The 18,757-nt window shown below is 36.6% G+C and overlaps 1 protein-coding gene across 1 annotated transcript in view; it reads left to right on the forward strand.

Annotated features, from left to right (window-relative positions):
• The window catches only part of asf1 (histone chaperone asf1), a 20,058-nt gene extending 1,624 nt beyond the window's left edge, over window positions 1–18,434 (forward strand). The window contains exons 2-4 of the mRNA XM_068364406.1: window positions 3,052–3,167; window positions 8,915–9,091; window positions 17,389–18,434. Coding sequence (XP_068220507.1) covers window positions 3,052–3,167; window positions 8,915–9,091; window positions 17,389–17,589 — 494 coding nt within the window. The 3' untranslated portion in view covers window positions 17,590–18,434. The remainder of the gene's footprint in view (window positions 1–3,051; window positions 3,168–8,914; window positions 9,092–17,388) is intronic.
• Window positions 18,435–18,757: the final 323 nt, after the last annotated feature.

Here is an 18,757-nt window from a genome sequence, read left to right on the forward strand (position 1 = left end):
CCACCAGTAGTATATGGGCTTCATAATAGTATACAGTATTTGCAAAGATCTATTTAATGAAAAGTTTCAATGCCCTAACTATTATTGTACTGTTCAATAATTGAACCATTTTGACTGAAACACACAATTTTAAAGGGAAGCAAAGACGAGAACACCACCTAGCTTAAGGTGCCTCGCCTAATCTAATCTAGGATCCATATACTCTACTTACCTACTGGGTCCTATGCCTCCTTGTAACCCCCCCTCTTAGACTGCCATATTCTTAGCCTACTCCAAGACTAAGATTCAACCCTGTGTTTGCTTTCCTGCCAGCTTCACTCCTGGCAAGGTATCGCTAAATCATTTTGTAGCTCATAAAACTAGATTTATGTTGTCGTATTTTAAACCAAAATAGACAACTTCCCTATTAATAAAATAGATTGGTTATGTACTGTAATAAGAATTACACTAGTTCCAACGAACTGCTTTCCCTTAAATGTGGCAATTTAAAGGGGATTTGCAAGTGGAATCGTATACCTGCCCCGACCTGTTATCAAGTAAGGATATGGCTCCTAGGTTGAGTTTGGTGGGCATCTTTATGTTTTTCCTCTTAAAATGTTTTCAGTCATAACTTTAAAGTTTTACACCTTGTCTATCTCAATTAACTACAGAGATTTCTTGAAAGCATATTTTGAGAGTAAAATTATGAATGTTGTAGAAAATAAGATTGATTTATGTATTTTGTGGTGTTTTGAACATACTGTATTTTACACTGAAACCTGGTAGAAAAAAAAAAACAGTTTTAGAGTTATGGTGGGTTAGCTACCATAACTGAAAAGCTATGGCTGTAGTGTACGTGTCTAATTGTCTTGATGATTATATTAACTTTTTCCAGTTTGTTCCTGCCAGTCATTGTAGTGAAAAAAAAAATTTACAGCAGTCAAAACAGCATTTAGTAATTAGACACGGACATAAAACACAAGCTTTTTGCTGCATAGAAAACAGGATTTTTCCATCCCATTTTCTATGGAGTCATGCGTAGCAGTGCTCATCGTACTGCAAATACAGTACCTCATTAATTAAGTTAATGATTTATTGGGTTTTTGCTCTTCCCTATGCTCGGTTCTCTCACAAATAAACATCTCATTGTTCCTATGTTCTGGCGAATAGAACAGGTTTCGCCACGTGCGTTAGCCCATGGGCTACTATTTCGGCTTTATCAATTACAACAATTTTAAGCCATTTGAGCAAAACCTTTGAGATTAATTAGTAAAAATATCCCTAATAATTCTGTGTACAAAATCTTTATTTCCATTTTCCTTTTCTTTTTTTAGTGAATTTTTTTTTTTTTAATTTAGTCTAGAAATCTTAAAGGAAATCAAAAGTCTGTCACACAAAATTAAGAATTTTATTCCTCTTTCCAATGATATCTTTTCCATTAAAATTAAACAATAAATAACTGAGTAATGGCAACCAACATGCCAGTGTGTATGTTTGAGTTATGAGCTCCCAAAGGTTTACTATTAACTTTTGCTTTTTTCTTAGAAGAATCTAAATAACGTTATTAGGTTAACCTTACATTTTACTTTTGTTCATTCCTACATGAAAACTCCTTAGAGGTGTTTAAACCCTAAGTGCACTATACACTTAGTGTAAGGGTGTCTGAGTTGCCAACTCCCTCCCATTGTTGCCAGAGTTTTAGTTAGAATGTTCTAGCTTTGTACTCTACTTCGTTTCCTACTCTTGGTTCTTTTTTGTTGCTCTGTTTACCTCTTATTCTATTATTATTATTAATTGCTAAGCTACAACCCTAGTTGGAAAAGCAGAATGCTATAAGTCCAGGGGCTCCAACAGGGAAAATAGCCCAGTGAGGAAAGGAAACTAGGAAAAAATAAATATTTTAAGAATAAAGTAAATATCTCCTATATAAACTATAAAATCTTTAACAAAACATGAGGAAGAGAAATTTGATAGAATAGTGTGCCCAAGTGTACCCTCAAGCGAGAGAACTCTAACCCAAGATAGTGGAAGACCATGGTACAGAGGCTATGGCACTACACCAGGCTAGAGAACAATGGTTTGATTTTGGAGTGTCCTTATCCTAGAAAAGCTGCTTACCATAGCTTAAGAGTCTCTTCTACTCTTACCAAGAGGAAAGTAGCCACTGAACAATTACAGTGCAATAGTTAACCCCTTGGGTGAAGAAGAATTGTTTGGTAATCTTAGTGTTGTCAGGTGTATGAGGACAGAGGAGAATCTGTGAAGAATATGCCAGACGTTTTGGTGTATGTGTAGGCAAAAGGAAAGTGAACCGTAACCATAGAGAAGGATCCAATGTAGCACTGTTTGGCCTATCAAAGGACCCCATAACTCTAGCGGTAGTATCTCAATGGGTGGCTGGTGCCCTTTGATCTTGGGTAACTTCGGCATTGCTCTAAAGTTCCCGAGGATGTTCTACAGTACAGAAAACATGCAAACGGATAAGTGAACAAACGCACGCACGTGCGTCATACCTCTCAATCATCTTTGGAGTCCCTGACTCCAATGTTGGTTTTCTTGTAGTTCCATCGCATGAGCTTTGCTTCCCAATACCTTCCATCTCTGCCAGATGTACGAAATTTCAAAACCATTGAAAAGAATCGCTGTATTTTTGAAAATATAAACACTCAAAGACGATCCTGTCAAACTCAGGCATGCAGACGACGCAGTTAGGGTGACGTCATCATTTGATGACTGCTTTATCATAGTTATTTGTAAAAATAATTACCTGAATCTTCTGATAGGCATGTTTCTGCATATGTAGAAACAACTTGATTTTCATTTTTTTCAAGTTATGTTATTTACCATAGCGGTCAGTCCGTTTGACCTAGTTTACAGCAATTAATAGTTTTGATATAATTTTTCCATTTGTTAATTAAATAATAGTAATATTTTTAGGAGATATGTCGTTTTTTAAGGTTATAATGCCGAATTTTTTTTCACGTTAACTTCTGTGTCTCAAGTTCATGTAGAGTTTGCCGTCTTATTTTTAATAATGGTTTCATCAAAACTTAAACCATGTTGTGCTTACAGATCTTGAATGGAAAATTATATATGTTGGCAGTGCAGAGAGTGAAAATTACGACCAAATTTTAGACACAGTTTATGTTGGGCCTGTACCGGAGGGAAAACACATGTTTGTATTCCAGGTGAGCTACCTTACTTGTTTGGTTTATGCCTTTGAGTATTTACTTCTCCTGAGTTGGTTATTAATCATGTTTTTATAGGTTTTGTATAAATTGTTGAGGAAAGATTTTACTACTGTACAGTATTCCTTTCTAATTTGTTAAAGTGCTGAATTAGACTCGTTTAGCTTTTGCCTTTACTTTTCGTGCGCTCTGTAATATTTGCAGGGTTAAAATGAAGTGATATTTGTTGGATATACAGCCCACATACTCTATATTCAACAAATACTAGGTGTTTAACAGAAGCCTTGACAATTAAGTGAATGCACTTTGATATACAAATGTGCAGAAGTTGAATATAAAGATGATAATAATCATTACTGTACATTTTTTAATGTGTTAAGCAGTACATTAGTACAGCTATTTCCAGGAGGCTTTTATATGATATTAATAAGCATTAAGAAATTTTCAAAGCAGTAAATGTGTGTGTCCTATGATTTTCTATGTTTAAACTACCAAGTTAAAATATAATTTGTTCTGACACGATATACCAACACTCTTGCTCTTTACTGTGGATATATTGTTCTTGATTACTAGAAAACGAGCCTTAAACTTTTAACACGAGGTTAACAATCCCTCTCTAGTTAGGAGGGTAGACCAACCACCCAGCTTAACTGGCTATAAACTTTTCTTTTCCTTTTCAGGAGTGTTTGATTTTGAGGACTTGAAATTTTGCAGGTTTGTCCTGGCATCGAAGGGCCCCAGTGCAGATCCTCATTCCGTTTGACTGGATGCAGACAAACTTGTGCACTCCGGAGTGCCAGAGTGTCAAGAGTGACCATCCTCACAGTGTGAGAAATTTCTTAGGCAAAAGGGATGCTCCCTCGGGGTCATCCTTTAGGTCGAAGTAGTCCCAACTTCATACTTTGGCATATCAACTGCCCCTTGTTGACTCTGCTCGTTCTGTCTCCTCTGGAGGATGACCCCGGACAGCCCTCTGTTAAGGCGGACTCTGTCGCTTCCCCCATCTTCGTCAGCGCATACCGCAAGAGAGTCTCTTGCTTGATGCTCTGCGTTGGCTGTGGCCTTCCTTGCGGATTTTGAGTTCTCCCTCCAATGAACGGCTATTGGAGGTGCTGGAGTTAGGGGCACAGCTGCCTTCTTAGGAGGCGTCCTTGACCTACCCCCTCAAAGGCTTCGGAGTGTCTCATGACCTATTGGAAGCTTCCTCCGCAATTTCTCCTGCACCTGAAAAGTTGCGGGTTGAGACTCCTTGGAATCTTTGCCAAGCCTGTGATCCCCTGGGGAAAGCAAGAGCTCAGAGCTAGCTCAGCACTCTGAGTCTACTCAGCAGGAGAAACATGTTTGTGCTGTTCCTCATAAGCAAGTGTTGGATTTGTCCATGTCTTGCTCCACCTCTTTGGAGGCTAGCTCTTAGCAGCAGCCTGATGGTAATGCGTGCTGACTGCCTGCGGTCGGTGCCTCTCGCCACCATGCCTCTAAAACACAACAGTTGTTGTTGGACATATTTTTGGTTGTTGCCCCCAACCTGAACCCCTTGTTCTGATGTTTGGTGGCCGATGTGGCAACGTCCCTCACTGGTGAACGCCAGACTTGGGTTCGAGTTCCGTTCAAACGCTTTAGTTTCTTTGATCGCTGCAATCTCACCATCCTTGTGAGTTAAGGAAGGGGTGTTTGGGGGAGCCAATAGGTCTATCTGCCAAGTCATCAGTAGCCATTGCCTGGCCTTCCTTAGTCCTAGCTTTGGTGGAGAGGGCCCTTGTCACTGTCCCTTGCCTGTGGCAGTCATGAGCAGCCTTTGTACCTTGAAATGGCAGCATGCATTTATAGAAAAAACGTTTCTGCATCGCTCTTTTCCATCTGAGTGTGCATTTACTCCTAGAGGAGGGTGCAGAGCAGCTTGTCTACTTCTAGCAGGTTCTCTGACGAGTGTTTGTTCCCTAGTTTGTGATGCTTCGTTTCGCGGACAAATTGTCTTTAGTCAGGCGGGCGAGTTGTGTTGGTGTGTGCACACACCATGTGCTGGGGAGGTGAACGGACAGACAAAGGTCTGTTCAATACTCTGGTTACCTGCACTACCATGGTAGCGCACATTTAGTCACACTTGTTCAGAGAAGCAGCAGTCTCTTCGCTGTATGGACGAACGCCTGCTTGTAGGGGTTCTCGCGGCCTTTCATTTGTTTGCGAAGGACACACCTTGGTTTAAGGAGTTCGTAGAGGCAGTGAAACTATCTATTAGCAGCTTCGGGCCCAACTCAACCAGAAGCATCCTCTATGCTGATCCCTATCCCCCTTATGGTATCGGGTTCTCCTGGAAGTTCAGGTCCACCTATGGAACTTTGCTGCAAGTAAAGCTCCTCCAGCAGCACCTTGTATCTTTCCTCCCTCCCTCCTGAGCTGTTGTCTAGTAACCTACCGTACCTAGACTTTCAGGTCCCGCATTGCATAGGAAAGACTGGGTATTATCTCAGTCAAACCGTTCAAGAGGAGAGAGGCATGGTACGCCTCCCCCGGGGACACCCTTCACCCAAAGACAAGCAGTGTCTTGAGATTACGTTCACAGGCAAATACTGGCTATCCCTGGTAGAGATTCCGAAGGTCCCTCCTCGGGCTACCAGGCTGGTGGAGGTTTTCACAGGGTGAGAGTACATGCCTTCTTGCCACCCTCTCAGCCAAGCCCCGAGAAAGGAGGAGTTGAAGACCGAATCACTGGACCTAGATTTATCCTAAGGTTTCAGGTCAAATGAAGAGCTTCCCAAGTTAGGTCCCAGTCTCAGTGTTACAGGAGGCAGAGAACCTTCCCTCAAGGTCTCGGAACCCCTTAAGGAAACCAGTTAACGAACTTGACCTACCCTGGGCTCGTATGGGTGTGTGGTCAGGACTGGATGATTCAGAAGACGACAATTCAGACCATGTGAGCGAAGGCTGCCAATGGCCACTGGTCCCCAAGACTTGGACCACAGAGCAAAAAAAATCTGGACCCTTTCTTTACGCATTTCTTAGGCTGCATTATAAAATTCAACAACCTTGGGGATCCTTCAAATTGCCCCCTCCAGGGGAAGGATAAGATCTGTAATCACTTCTGCCAGAGCCAGAAAGACTTGGGACTGTCTGCCATGGTGTTTTGACATACCAACTTTCAGAAATCGAAAATAGTTTTATTGTCTCTATGTTTGCAGAAACATATCTTACATGCTGTCCAGAAGTTTCAGCCAATTATTTTTACAAATAATGAAGATATAGCAGTCTTTAGATGATGACGTCATCCTTACTGTGTCGTCTGCTTGGCTGTTTGACAGAATCGTGTGTGTATTTATTTTTAGGAGTAAAATTATGAACATTATCAGTTGTTAGATCATCACTTGACCCTTAGAACAGTCTTTGTGCTTGGCTAAATTGGTCAGTGAGCTGCATGGTCTTTCCTACGACATAGCCCATTGAAGGGTAAGGGGCCAGGTAACGCTCATCTTCGTCCCCTAGCTAGTTGGCAAGATTCAATATCCAGTTATAGCAGACCTTAGTTTTAGGGCCTTTCAAATTTCATGTCTCCGTTATGTAACAGATGATCTAGATCAACTGTTACTATTTCCTGTGAGAGCGTCAAGACGCTTGAAACTTCAGAATACCTTTACAGCACGTACCTGCAAGACGTAACCCACGAGAACCTGGATACATTCTCCATAGGCCATTTGGTGGCATCACAACTGGTGGTGTAAGCTACCTCAGCTCCCTTGAAGGATAAGCAGCAGTCTGTCGAGGGCAGATGTTAACCCGGTTTTAGTCTAGGATGAATGTATGGAATGGTTGGCCTTTTCTTTTTTATTTGTCCTTTCTTTTGGGGTATAGCATCTGGATGACTGCAAGCTGGCCTACCTCTGACTGCAGGTTATTACCCATCTCCATTGTGTTCCTTGAAATATGTAATACAGTTTATATTTTTATGTCCCCGTTCTCCCTGCAAAGGGGAGACTAGTAATGTCAAGGGTAAGTAAGAGGAGTGTTACACACTCCAATATTCTTGTACTTGGTCAAGTCAGTGCTTATGTATACACGTTACCACTAATGCCCGGGTCGTCAACTCTTCGTGCATAATATAGAGTTCAAGAGGTGTCAGGGTATCCCTCTCATGTTTGCATGAGCTCAGTCGTATCCATGTCAAGTTCCCAGTCAATTTGGGTTGGGCTTCCACCCACCCAAGGATTAAACTCCATAGTAAAGAGTGAAAGGTTTTGTATGTCTTGCCGGAGCAAATAACATTTGTAAGTACAGAACTGTAATTCATATTTTTCCCAACTAGACAAGCCTTGAGCTCCTAACTCCTACTTATCCTGCCATTGCCTATCCTCCTAGAAAGTCCTGCCATCATTAAAAGTGGGTATACAGCTGAGCTTTGTGTGTGTTTGAAAGGGTGATTGTTCTCCCCCCCCCCCACACTAAGAAGGGGCTGTTTTTGTTTCGTCGTCATCATTGGTTAAATTTCGCCAGCTTTTGATATTCTACTTCTACATTTAACTTCACGCTTCATAGTCCTCAACCATGTAGGCCTGGGTCTTTCGACTCTTCTAGTATCTTGTGGAGCCCAGTTAAATATTTGGTAAACCAATCCCTTTGGGGAGTGTGAAGAGCATGCCCAAACCCTCTCCACCTGCCCCTCACCATGATCTCCACTTATGGCACTCTAGTAATCTCTTGTAGTTTCACTTTCTAATCCTGTCCTGCCGTTTAACTCCCAATATCCTTCTGAGAGCTTTGTTTTCAAATTACTAAATCTGTTGGTTATAGTTTCATTGTCATACCATGATTCATTTCCCTACAGTAACACAGATCTCACTAAACATATATATCCTAAATTTATAGTGTCAGGCAATTTGATATCCAAATTTTACTTAACCTAGCCATTGTCTGATTTATTTTTTTCAATCTTTCATTAAACTGCAATTCTAACGTTAAAGTTTAGGGCTTTTTTTTTTTTTTTTTTAGCAAGCAAAACAATATATCCATGGTAAAGAATTCAAGGTTTGTATAGTTAGGAAAAATACAAATTTGGCATTTGCAATACTTTTTCTTCAATATAAGTTCTATGCAAACAGGTGTGCATATTCTCAATATCAGTAGGGAGAACTCAGATGCTTAAAAAGTAACTTTTGCCGGAATTGGTTGTTGAAATTAACCAAATTTAGTAATCAGATATAAATGTATTGAATAATTAACATTGAATAGACATTTCTCTGTAGACCTGAACTTCCAAATAATTATTACTGTAGCGTAAATCAAACTTTTAACCATGTGGATAATATGCAGCAGCAGTAGAGATGCCTTTTCAACAGCCGTTGAACAACCTCGATGTTTTCCTTTTGTCATTTTGTCTGATCCAAAGGGTAGTCAACAGGGTACTGACTATGTCATCAGTGATCTTGGTGGCTTCCAAAATGGCCACAAGCAGAATGGTACCCAGATCTGATGATGCTCTTGACCAAGGTTCCGAGAGATCTACCCAGTAACTAATAACCCCTTGTGAATTTTAACAGCTGAGTATCCAGCTTTGCTTAAATCATGCTCCTGTCCAAGACTAGTGTTCGTATACTTAATTTGGGAAAAACACTTTAGAATATTTACCTTGTATTCCAATTACAGTTAAAGGTTAGGCTTTTAGTTTGTGATAAATAGGTTAAAAAAAATTTTTCCCTAAAAATCACTTTAGTATATCATGCAAACTTACAAAATTAATATTAATTTTTTTCTATTTACAGGCAGATCCACCAGACCAGTCCAAAATTCCTGTTGGTGATGCAGTTGGTGTAACTGTAGTTCTTCTAACCTGTGGTTACAAAGGTCAAGAGTTTGTTCGTGTTGGTTATTATGTCAACAATTCATACACCGATCCAGAATTACAGGAAAATCCACCAGATATACCACAGTTTGATAAAGTAAGTGCATTGCTTGATAAATTACTATGAAAGTTTTATTTATAATGAAGATCTTTAGGTTTTTAAGCTGATGATCTTGAGCCATCATATTTTTTCAGAGGTGACATTTATATATTTGTGAACCCCAAATCAGAAGATATATATGCATTTATTTTGTGTAGGTCAACAACATGAATTAATCTACAAGCTGGCAACTCCATATACAGTACTAACAATTATACTTTCAAGTTTTGTTAGGGTTCAGTCATGGCCCAAAAATTGCATCATGCACTAATTTTAGCTAGATCTCGTTTAGGGATTCATCCACCCCAGGTCTAAATTCAGGAGTCAAAGAATATCATAATCTGCATATGCAAAGAGCTTATTTTCTATGCCAAACCACATATCAGGGTTGGCCAAGGTACCAGCCACCCATTAAGGTACTACCTCTAGTTTCTGGGTCCTTTGACTGGCCATATAGTACTACATTGGAACCTTCTCTAGTTTCGGCTCATTTTTCCTTTTGCCTACGCTTACACCGAATAGTCTGGTCTATTCTTTACTCATTCTCATCTTTCCTCGTACACATGACCACTAAGATACCGAAAAATTCTTCACTTAAGGGATTAATCACTGCTCTCTTAAGTGTTCAGTGGCTACTTTCCACTTGTTAAGGGTAGAAAAGAAATAAGCTATGGTAAGCAGCTCATCTTGAAGAAGGGATACTCCAAAATCAATCCAATGTTCTCTAGTCTCAGGTATTGCCACTGCCTTGGGTTAGAGTTCTCTTGCTTGAGGGTATACTCAGGCTCACTATTCTCTCTTTCAGTATTTCATTTCTTCACTGGGCTATTTTCCCTGTTGGAGCCCTTGGGCTTATGGTAATATATAAGCTAGTAATAGTAATTTTATAATGCTTTTAATAGTAATGGGCCAAGAACGCTAGCCTCAAGTTGTTACTGGTCTGCAAATGTGCAAATTCTCTTTTGATTACAAATCTTGTTATATTCTTTATCATTACATGAATTTTGTATCATAATTAGAAATTTGCATAGAGAGGGTATTTTGGAATATAAAATGTAGCAGCAACACAAAATAGTGTTTGACTATTGACCGTGGGTATGGATTATTGAATGGTATGTACCAAGATTTACAGAATTATTTGGGAACTTATTTCATAACAAATTTTAGTTCTGGTTTTATCAGCTTTGACTTGTTTGGATAATTTTTTTTTTCCCAGTGTGTAGGGTATGCTATTGATAAATACTTTTCCAGTATGGTTTGTTGAAAGTATTTAAATTGCAAAACTTTACAATAAATGGTACAGCGAGTGCCCTCTTGATGACCTCAATGAAAGTTAATGAAATTAGCTTCTTGTTTTATCATGTAGATACTTCATTGTGTTTTTTGTCTGTATTATGAATTGGAAAGATGATATTTGTTATTAGTATTTTGATCCCTGGTATAGATGTGAATTCCTTTGATAAAGATCACTTCTATTTGTCTCGTGAAAAAATTTCGTTCCATGTTTGTGACAGTTTTGCCAATACTCCATAGTTGTAGATTGTACCAGGACCTACTTAGAACAGGTCTGCCAGACAGAATGAGCGCTAATCCCTGTGACGTCACATGATCCTTAGGATCACTGGTAGCCAAGGATGGGAAGCTATCCTTCCTCATTATCAGCACAATATTTAATCTTGATTATTTTAGTAAATTTGTTACATAGTATCATATATCCGTCCTTTTTTTTTTTTTTTTTTTTAAAGTTAGAGCGAAAGGGGTCTTTTTTTATTATAAGATAGCTTAGAAATATTTATTAGCGAGCGATGAGAAGATGTACATCCTCATTTTCGATACACTATTAAGTCATAATAAATTTATTGAATTTGTTATATACTATCGTATATCATCCATCATTTTCTTTTAAATTACAACGAAAGGGATAAAATGTGTTTTTATTACATGAAAGCTTATAAATACCAATTAATTGAATAATCACCTATTTTAGTAAAACTTCAAGAAAGCAAAATTATTACATTTAGATAAGATACTTTATAAAAGTATATTTGTGCTTACCCATTTTGTAAACTAAAAACAAACATGATACTACTTAGGCAGAATTTCCCTGTAAGTTCTTTCTCTTGTCCTACTGACATCTTTATCAATCTGACTGTGGCTCCAGTAGTTTCTATTTTTACTAACAAGTTTCACGTCCTTGCTTAATAGCAACATTCTAAGTCTATATTTGAACTCTATTGGTTTTGGATTCTTGTAGAGTCCATTCATTTATCTTAACCCTTTTACCTTAACCCTTTTACCCCCAAAGGACGTACTGGTACGTTTCACAAAAGCCATCCCTTTACCCCCATGGACGTACCGGTACGTCCTTGTAAAAAAATGCTTTAAAAATTATTTTTTTCATATTTTTGATAATATTGTGAGAAAATTCAGACATTTTCCAAGAGAATGAGACCAACCTGACCTCTCTCTGACAAAAATTAAGGCTGTTAGAGCAATTTAAAAGAAATATACACCAAAATGTGCCTGGAAAAAAGTAACCCCTTGGGGGTTAAGGGTTGGAAATTTCCAAAAAGCCTGGGAGTAAAAGGGTTAAACATCCAAACAAAGGATTAATGCAGTTCTAATTTAATCGTTGTGTCGTTATATAATCTAGATTGCGCAAATCTTATTACGTACTGAATAGATCTATTGTTGATTTTATTGTCAACTTACAACTTACTTGAAACTTACAACTATACCCTCATTAAATTCATTGGTTCCACTACCTCATTTAAAATCCACTGTTTTTCAATATCAAATAAATCTATTCCACATAGATATATCTCCATACATATGATTCGTTTTAATTATATCAAGTCATTGACTAGAGATATGAATTTACAAATTTCCTTCAGTCGTTTGACTTTTGCAAATTCTTCTGGAATAACGAAAAATTTGAGCTGCGCATATATATATATATATATATATATATATATATATATATATATATATATATATATATATATATATATATATATGTATATATATATATATGTATATATATGTATATATATATGTATATATATATGTATATATATATATGTATATATATATATATATATATATATATATATATATATATATATATATATATATATATATATATATATATATATATATATATAATGTATGTCTGTGTGTGTGTGTATGAATATAGATAGATAATTTGTTGGACAGAAACTTGCGGTCTATTGAATTTCTTATTCCTGATCTAGATATTAATCTCTGGCACCGTCGTTCAATTAGTTCATTATGCATGTTGCATAAGATTTTTCATAATTCTGACCATCCTTTACATTCAGATCTTCCTGGAGAATTCTATCCTGTTCGTAATAATAGGCAGGCAGTTAAATCTAATAGCCAGGCCTTCTCCATCACGAGGCTCAATACTGCACAGTACTCTAGAAGTTTTATTCCAGCTGTGACTAAGTTGTGGAATGATCTTCCTAATCGGGTGGTTGAATCAGTAGAACTTCAAAAGTTCAAAGTTGGAGCAAATGCTTTTTTGTTGACCAGGCGGACATGAGTCTTTTTATAGTTTATTTATGACATGTTTGTTTTTGATGATGGTAATAGTTTATATATGACATGTCTGTTTTGACGTTGTTACTTATTTTAGAATGATTAATTGTTAATTTGTTCTCTTCATTTATTTATTTCCTTATTTCCTTTCCTAACTGGGGTATTTTTCCCTATTGGAGCCCGTGGGCTTATAGCATCTTCCTTTTCCAACTAGGGTTGTAGCTTGGATAGTAATAATAATAATAATAATAAAGATATGTCTATCTGCCTTTATTTGGTAATCATATATAGACCATTTTATATGTGTACGCTATATAAAGTGTGTTTATATTTTTATAAATCTCAAACTATATTTCTTGATATCTTTTACATAGGAAATCTAGAACATCTTATCTATGCTGAACCATACACGAAACCGTTACTGGGAATGACAGAAGAATTGTTTTAATAATATGAGATTAAATACTTTTCTCTTACACGTTATCAATTAACAAGGAATCACAATACTGAATGTGTGTAATCGTTGTTTATTGGACCCGCCAGGTCAGTAGGTTCTGAGAAGGGCATTGGATCTTGTGACGTACTGAACCGCGGTGACTCATCCTTAATCCTCTGTCTGGCTGACCTGTTCTAACTGGGTCCTGGATTAGATAAACGATTGCATATCGTGATCTCATACCGATTGGCAATTTATTTTCAGCCTAAGGAATAAGTTTTGACTTGATTTAGAAAATTGCTTATTTTTTAACCTTTTTACCCCCAATGGACGTACTGGTACGTTTCACAAAACTCATCCCTTTACCTCCATGGACGTACTGTCACGTCCTTGGAAAAAACTTTTTTTACATTTTTTTTCATATTTTTTATAACTTTATGAGAAACTTCAGGCATTTTCCAAAATAATGAGACCAACCTGACCTCTCTATGACAAAAATTAAGGCTGTTAGAGCAATTTGAAAAAAATTATATTGCAGAATGAGCTTGAAAATAAAAACGCCTGGGGGTTAAGGGTTGGAAAGTTCCAAATAGCGTTGGGGGTAAAAGGGTTAAATACTATATTAGGATTTCTTGCTTTTTACCATTTACTGCTTCATATGGCTTTTTACAGTTACAGTATATTTAAAATAATTTTGCATTTGGAAATTTTTTTCTTATCTTGGGGATTTGAGTTTTGTAATTTGCAATATCTTAAATTTGCAATTTCCTAATCATATATTGCACTTTTCATTTATTGGACTAGTTTGTTTTGAACATAAAAGGCAGTTATTTTGATGATAGGTTAACTAACGTTCATGCATCCAATTCCTATTAATGTTTGGCAGTATTATCAGACTTGCTTTCACTTTGAAATCTGCTTGTAAGCTGACAAGATAATTATGTTACGAATGACTGGACTGGTTTACGTGAATGTAATGGACTAGCGTCTCGTTTTGGTGGCGGTAGAAAACAGAGTAACACATTGCCTGAGTAAAAAAGTGTGAGCGTCTCATTTGTGGATGGTACACAGTTTGGGATTGTCCTTGTCGAGCATTCAGTACTCCATTCTGGATTGTCATTTTTTCTACCTTTCTTGTAACTTGTTACTCTTCATAGCATTGTACCAATGATGATAAAAGCCATTGTCATGCAAGTAAAGTTAGAGATCTTGAAACTGGCAGAAAGGGAAGAATGCTGGTAAATATCAGATGCTTACTGAAACTCAGCTGGTCGACTGTCTCAGCAATAATCTTGGATAAAGATTATTACTGAAACTCAGCTGGTCGACTGTCTCAGCAATAATCTTGGATAAAGATTATATTATTGATCATTTATAAAGTTCTGCTCCTTGGAAATGGTCTCCTTATTGAGAAAGAGATTATAAGTTCTTTGGTTGGAAGAACAGAGTTCATGGCGTATCCCATTAGGCTTTGTAGTAATTCAGACGTAACTAATAAGACTGTTTAACACATTGAAATAAGAAAAGGTTGAGGAAGAGTGAAGGTGAAGAGTTTCTGACCAATAGTGAGTTCGTTCATATCAAATATTACAAACTGTATTCTTATCTGTACTGAACTCTCTGTTATTTTAGTCTCTCAATAATTCTCATTAGTAATTTCTTTATAGTATGGGTAATATGTCATGAATGCCAAAAGTTAGTTGCTGGTGATAGCTTTTGTATGGTTCTTTTCCATAGCTTTTGCTACCACTGTTATTATTATCATACAGGACAGTATTATGTTATTGCCTTAGAAATGTACATTGTACAGTACTTGTAACTTCTATAGTGGCTGTTTAGCATAATACACTATACTAGAAAGGTTTTTTTTATACATGAGAGAGTTGTGGATATTAGTGTTACCAGTACCAGATTATAATTTACCGTACTATATTGTTACAGTACAGAACATTCACGGCTGTAGTGTATTTTACATTTAAAGTACCATTGTACAGTATTTCTTCAGCCAAAAAAAATGAGTATTTATTGCATAATATCTGCGGAACTCCGCAAACTTTGGGTTAGCATTGCTCAAAACTTATGACAGTAGTTTAGACAGTTTTATCGTACAATATAGTTATTGATGTTTGGCTCTGTAAACACTGCTATCAATCAGTGTGCAACCAAGTTTAGAGCAATGGTAATCGAAAAGAGCTATATAGCCTGTCAAGATTGCTGCTTCTTTAACCCTTTTACCCCCGGGGTATTTGGAAATTTCCAACCCTTAACCCCCATGGGGTTATTTTTTTCCCAGCACATTTTGCAGTATATTATTTTTAAGTTGCTCTAAAAGCCTTAATTTTTGTCAAAGAGAGGTCAGGTTGGTCTCATTCTCTTGGAAAATGCCTGAATTTTCTCAAAAATTTATCAAAAAATATGAAAAACAAATTTTTATAGCATCTTTTTGCAAGGACGTACCGGTACGTCCATGGGGGTAATGGGATGGCTTTTGTGAAACGTACCAGTACGTCCTTTGGGGGTAAAAGGGTTAACATGCTATAGCCTTATACTAATTTTTGTAATCTATTAGTAAATTCCAGTCATTATTTTGTGTTACATCCATGTAGTTAAATATTAATCACAGTAAAATAGTAATAAAGTTTTTTTCTAATGGAGAGAAGTGACCAGACCTTCTTTAATAATGCTTATTAACACTGAATGATATTGTATTTTAATGTTCACATATATACAGTAGTTATAAGGGTATTGTTAGTACCTAATCAACGAAGTCAGGGAAGAAATATTTTATCTTTACACTGTTGAACGGATTTCAGCCCCAATATTTAATTTTAACTTGATATGTACACATTGGAAGGGATTCCTGGTTAACGTCTGCCGAAGTAGACCATCATGCATGTTTGTTTTTGATATTGCCAGTGTGATATGGACTTGCAGCACATTTAAAACTTCCAAAACAGGTGAAGGAATTTCAATAAATTAAAAGGAAATGATCATGAAAAATGACATCATGTTTTCAGTTAAACTTTGCACAACTTCAGTTGGACCAGCATACGTAGATGTTTGTGAAGAGAAATAAAAATTATTTGTCTGATTAATTTGTCAATCTTACCTTACTTAACTCTAACTACATGCATAAAGATATATGTATGTCAACTTGCCCTCGCTATTGTTTTCATAGTGGATTGAAGTTTTGTTTAATGCGTAAAAACAGACCATCATACGTAAAATCCTATAAGAGCTAAGTATAGTTTCATTGCCGTATGATTGTAATGCGTACTTGATGGAGGGAATTTCCTTCAAAACTGAACGTGTTAGTTGACGCTAAGCTTAGCCAGGCACAGTGATATTGGTTAAAAACGCTGCCATTTTTTCATCAACTTCTACAATGTTTACAGGATTTCAATCAAAAGTAGACTCTGCGTAGAAGTCTGTGAAGGAAGATGCCCATCCATCTGTGTGTGCTTGTCAGTTGCTCAATGTTATTGCTTTACCTCCTGCCATTTTTAAGGGATTATCAAAATGCTCAAGACCTGTATGCCAACAAATTGATAATAAGATAAAGTACAGAATGTTAGTGTGAAGTAAAGTGGTGTGGTGGTAAATGAGAATACAGTATAGATAACCCTCATTTATATGAAAGTCAATGACGACAGTATGGAATACTAGTGAAATGTGAGAAGTACTGTATATAGAAGTCAGTTGGAATAGTCAAATAAAAGTTTAGAATATCATGGCCTGACCGATAAAACCACATCTTATTAATTTTTTGGGTTAAAAGAATAAACGAAGGACAATCGACAAGAGATTTAAAGAATAGTGGGCTGCATGAATTTCTTTTAAATCATTCGTTTTGTTCCACTTTTATTTTTTTTTCAAATTTTTTGTAAAACTACCGAGGAAATGCTGTTCCCGTTTAAAATCTGTAGGAGCAGTAAATTATTTGTTACCTAAAGTTTTTAATGTATCTGTATACTTTACTTTGAGAAACCCCTCCCCTGGCTTAATACCATATGCTTATCTAATTAGAATGACACTAGTATATGCTTTGCTGTTTGCATATTTTGTGGTAGTGGTCTTGACTTTGGAGCTAGCTTCACCATCGGACTTCTATGCTGAACTGGATTTTGACAACTCCCTCGTTGGGTATGCTACTTGGAATGGTTATATGCCAGTAATAATCGATCGAGGTTCACCATTATGGGATCAGCAGGTTGCGGTTGTTTTATGGCCTAAGATTAAGAATTTTGAATAGACTCGTGTTCTGACAAGTAACCAGAGCTGCTTTTTTTTTTTCCAGTTACAAAGAAATATCTTGGGATCTCAGCCTCGTGTAACAAAGTTCAAAATCGACTGGGATGATGCCAGAGACTCTGAAAACATTCCACCATCAGAAAATGTTGCTGAGAATTCTTCCTCTTCGCAAACCACAACAGAACAGCAGAAGCCAGTTCCTATGTTGGATAATAGCAATAGTGCTTGTGCCATGGAAGTTGCATGAGATCTGGAATGTTGTGCATAATTTTAAAATGTTTTCTAACAGTCTAGTGTCTTGCTCCTATTTTTCTTTCCAATGAAGAGGACTGTAGGTTTGTAGAATCCCTGGTACTTGAGGTACCCTTCAGGATTTATAAGGAAATTAATATAATTCTCAAATTGTATTCTTATATATGATGGAAATTAATAAAAGCTTCGTTTTGACGCAAGTGCTGTAAGTGAAAATCTTTTCTGAAATCACACAAAAAGGACATATCTATTCATAGGACTATTTATTGATGAATGCTATGTGAAATGAGGAATTTGGCCTTTCAGGTTTTAGCTTCAATTTTATTTTAACTTTTATACTTAGTGATTTTGGGAAATTATTTTTTCTTTTAATGGCCTCCTTATAGGTTGATAGTGCAATGGTTAACTGAATGTATTCTTTTGTTTTAACCAAGATTGCACAAAGGAGAAATGGGAAATGGTAGCTGTCTTGTTATAGATTATGAATTGGTATTGTAGCTTTACTTTTGATTTATCTGGCTAAACTATAGCAACAGCAGAGAATTTATTTATTTGTTTGTACAATAACTCGATGCCTTTTTGAAACATTTGTTTCTTCTGTTACGTTTTATCCTTAGAGTCCTCAGATGTGGTGATGTACAAAATGTATTAAGCACTGTTTCTATTCTTTGACCCCTTGAAGTGAGTGATAGAAGAAATATCCTCCAATAGCAAATTTTGAATGTCTTGAAGAATTCTGTATCTTTTATGATGTGTAAGTACCTTTTCAGATGTGTAAGTTACTAGTCCCATTTAATACTGTTTTCTGTACATTTTAGTTTTATTAAAATTGCAATTTTCTGTTTTGTATAATTAAAATACCTTCCTATCACGTATTATTTGTTGATTTAACCAGACTACAAGGTTCTTAGAACCACTACTACTACCTTGCCCTTCTTGAGAGATTACCTAATTTACTAAAGGTAAACTTAATAACTGTAAGGTTAGATGGTATATTTGAAAATGTTCTTATACCAGAGGAACAGTTTGACTACCCTTGATGATCGTGTGGCGAGATATAATTCTTTGAACAATACAGAAAGAATTGCCTTATTGTGTATTATATAATGATTGACAGATACTGAAAGAGATTGGAAGTTTTAAATGTCGATGTCAGGTTGTTC

This window comes from Palaemon carinicauda, chromosome 41, assembly GCF_036898095.1.
Source record: "Palaemon carinicauda isolate YSFRI2023 chromosome 41, ASM3689809v2, whole genome shotgun sequence".
NCBI lineage: Eukaryota > Metazoa > Arthropoda > Malacostraca > Decapoda > Palaemonidae > Palaemon > Palaemon carinicauda.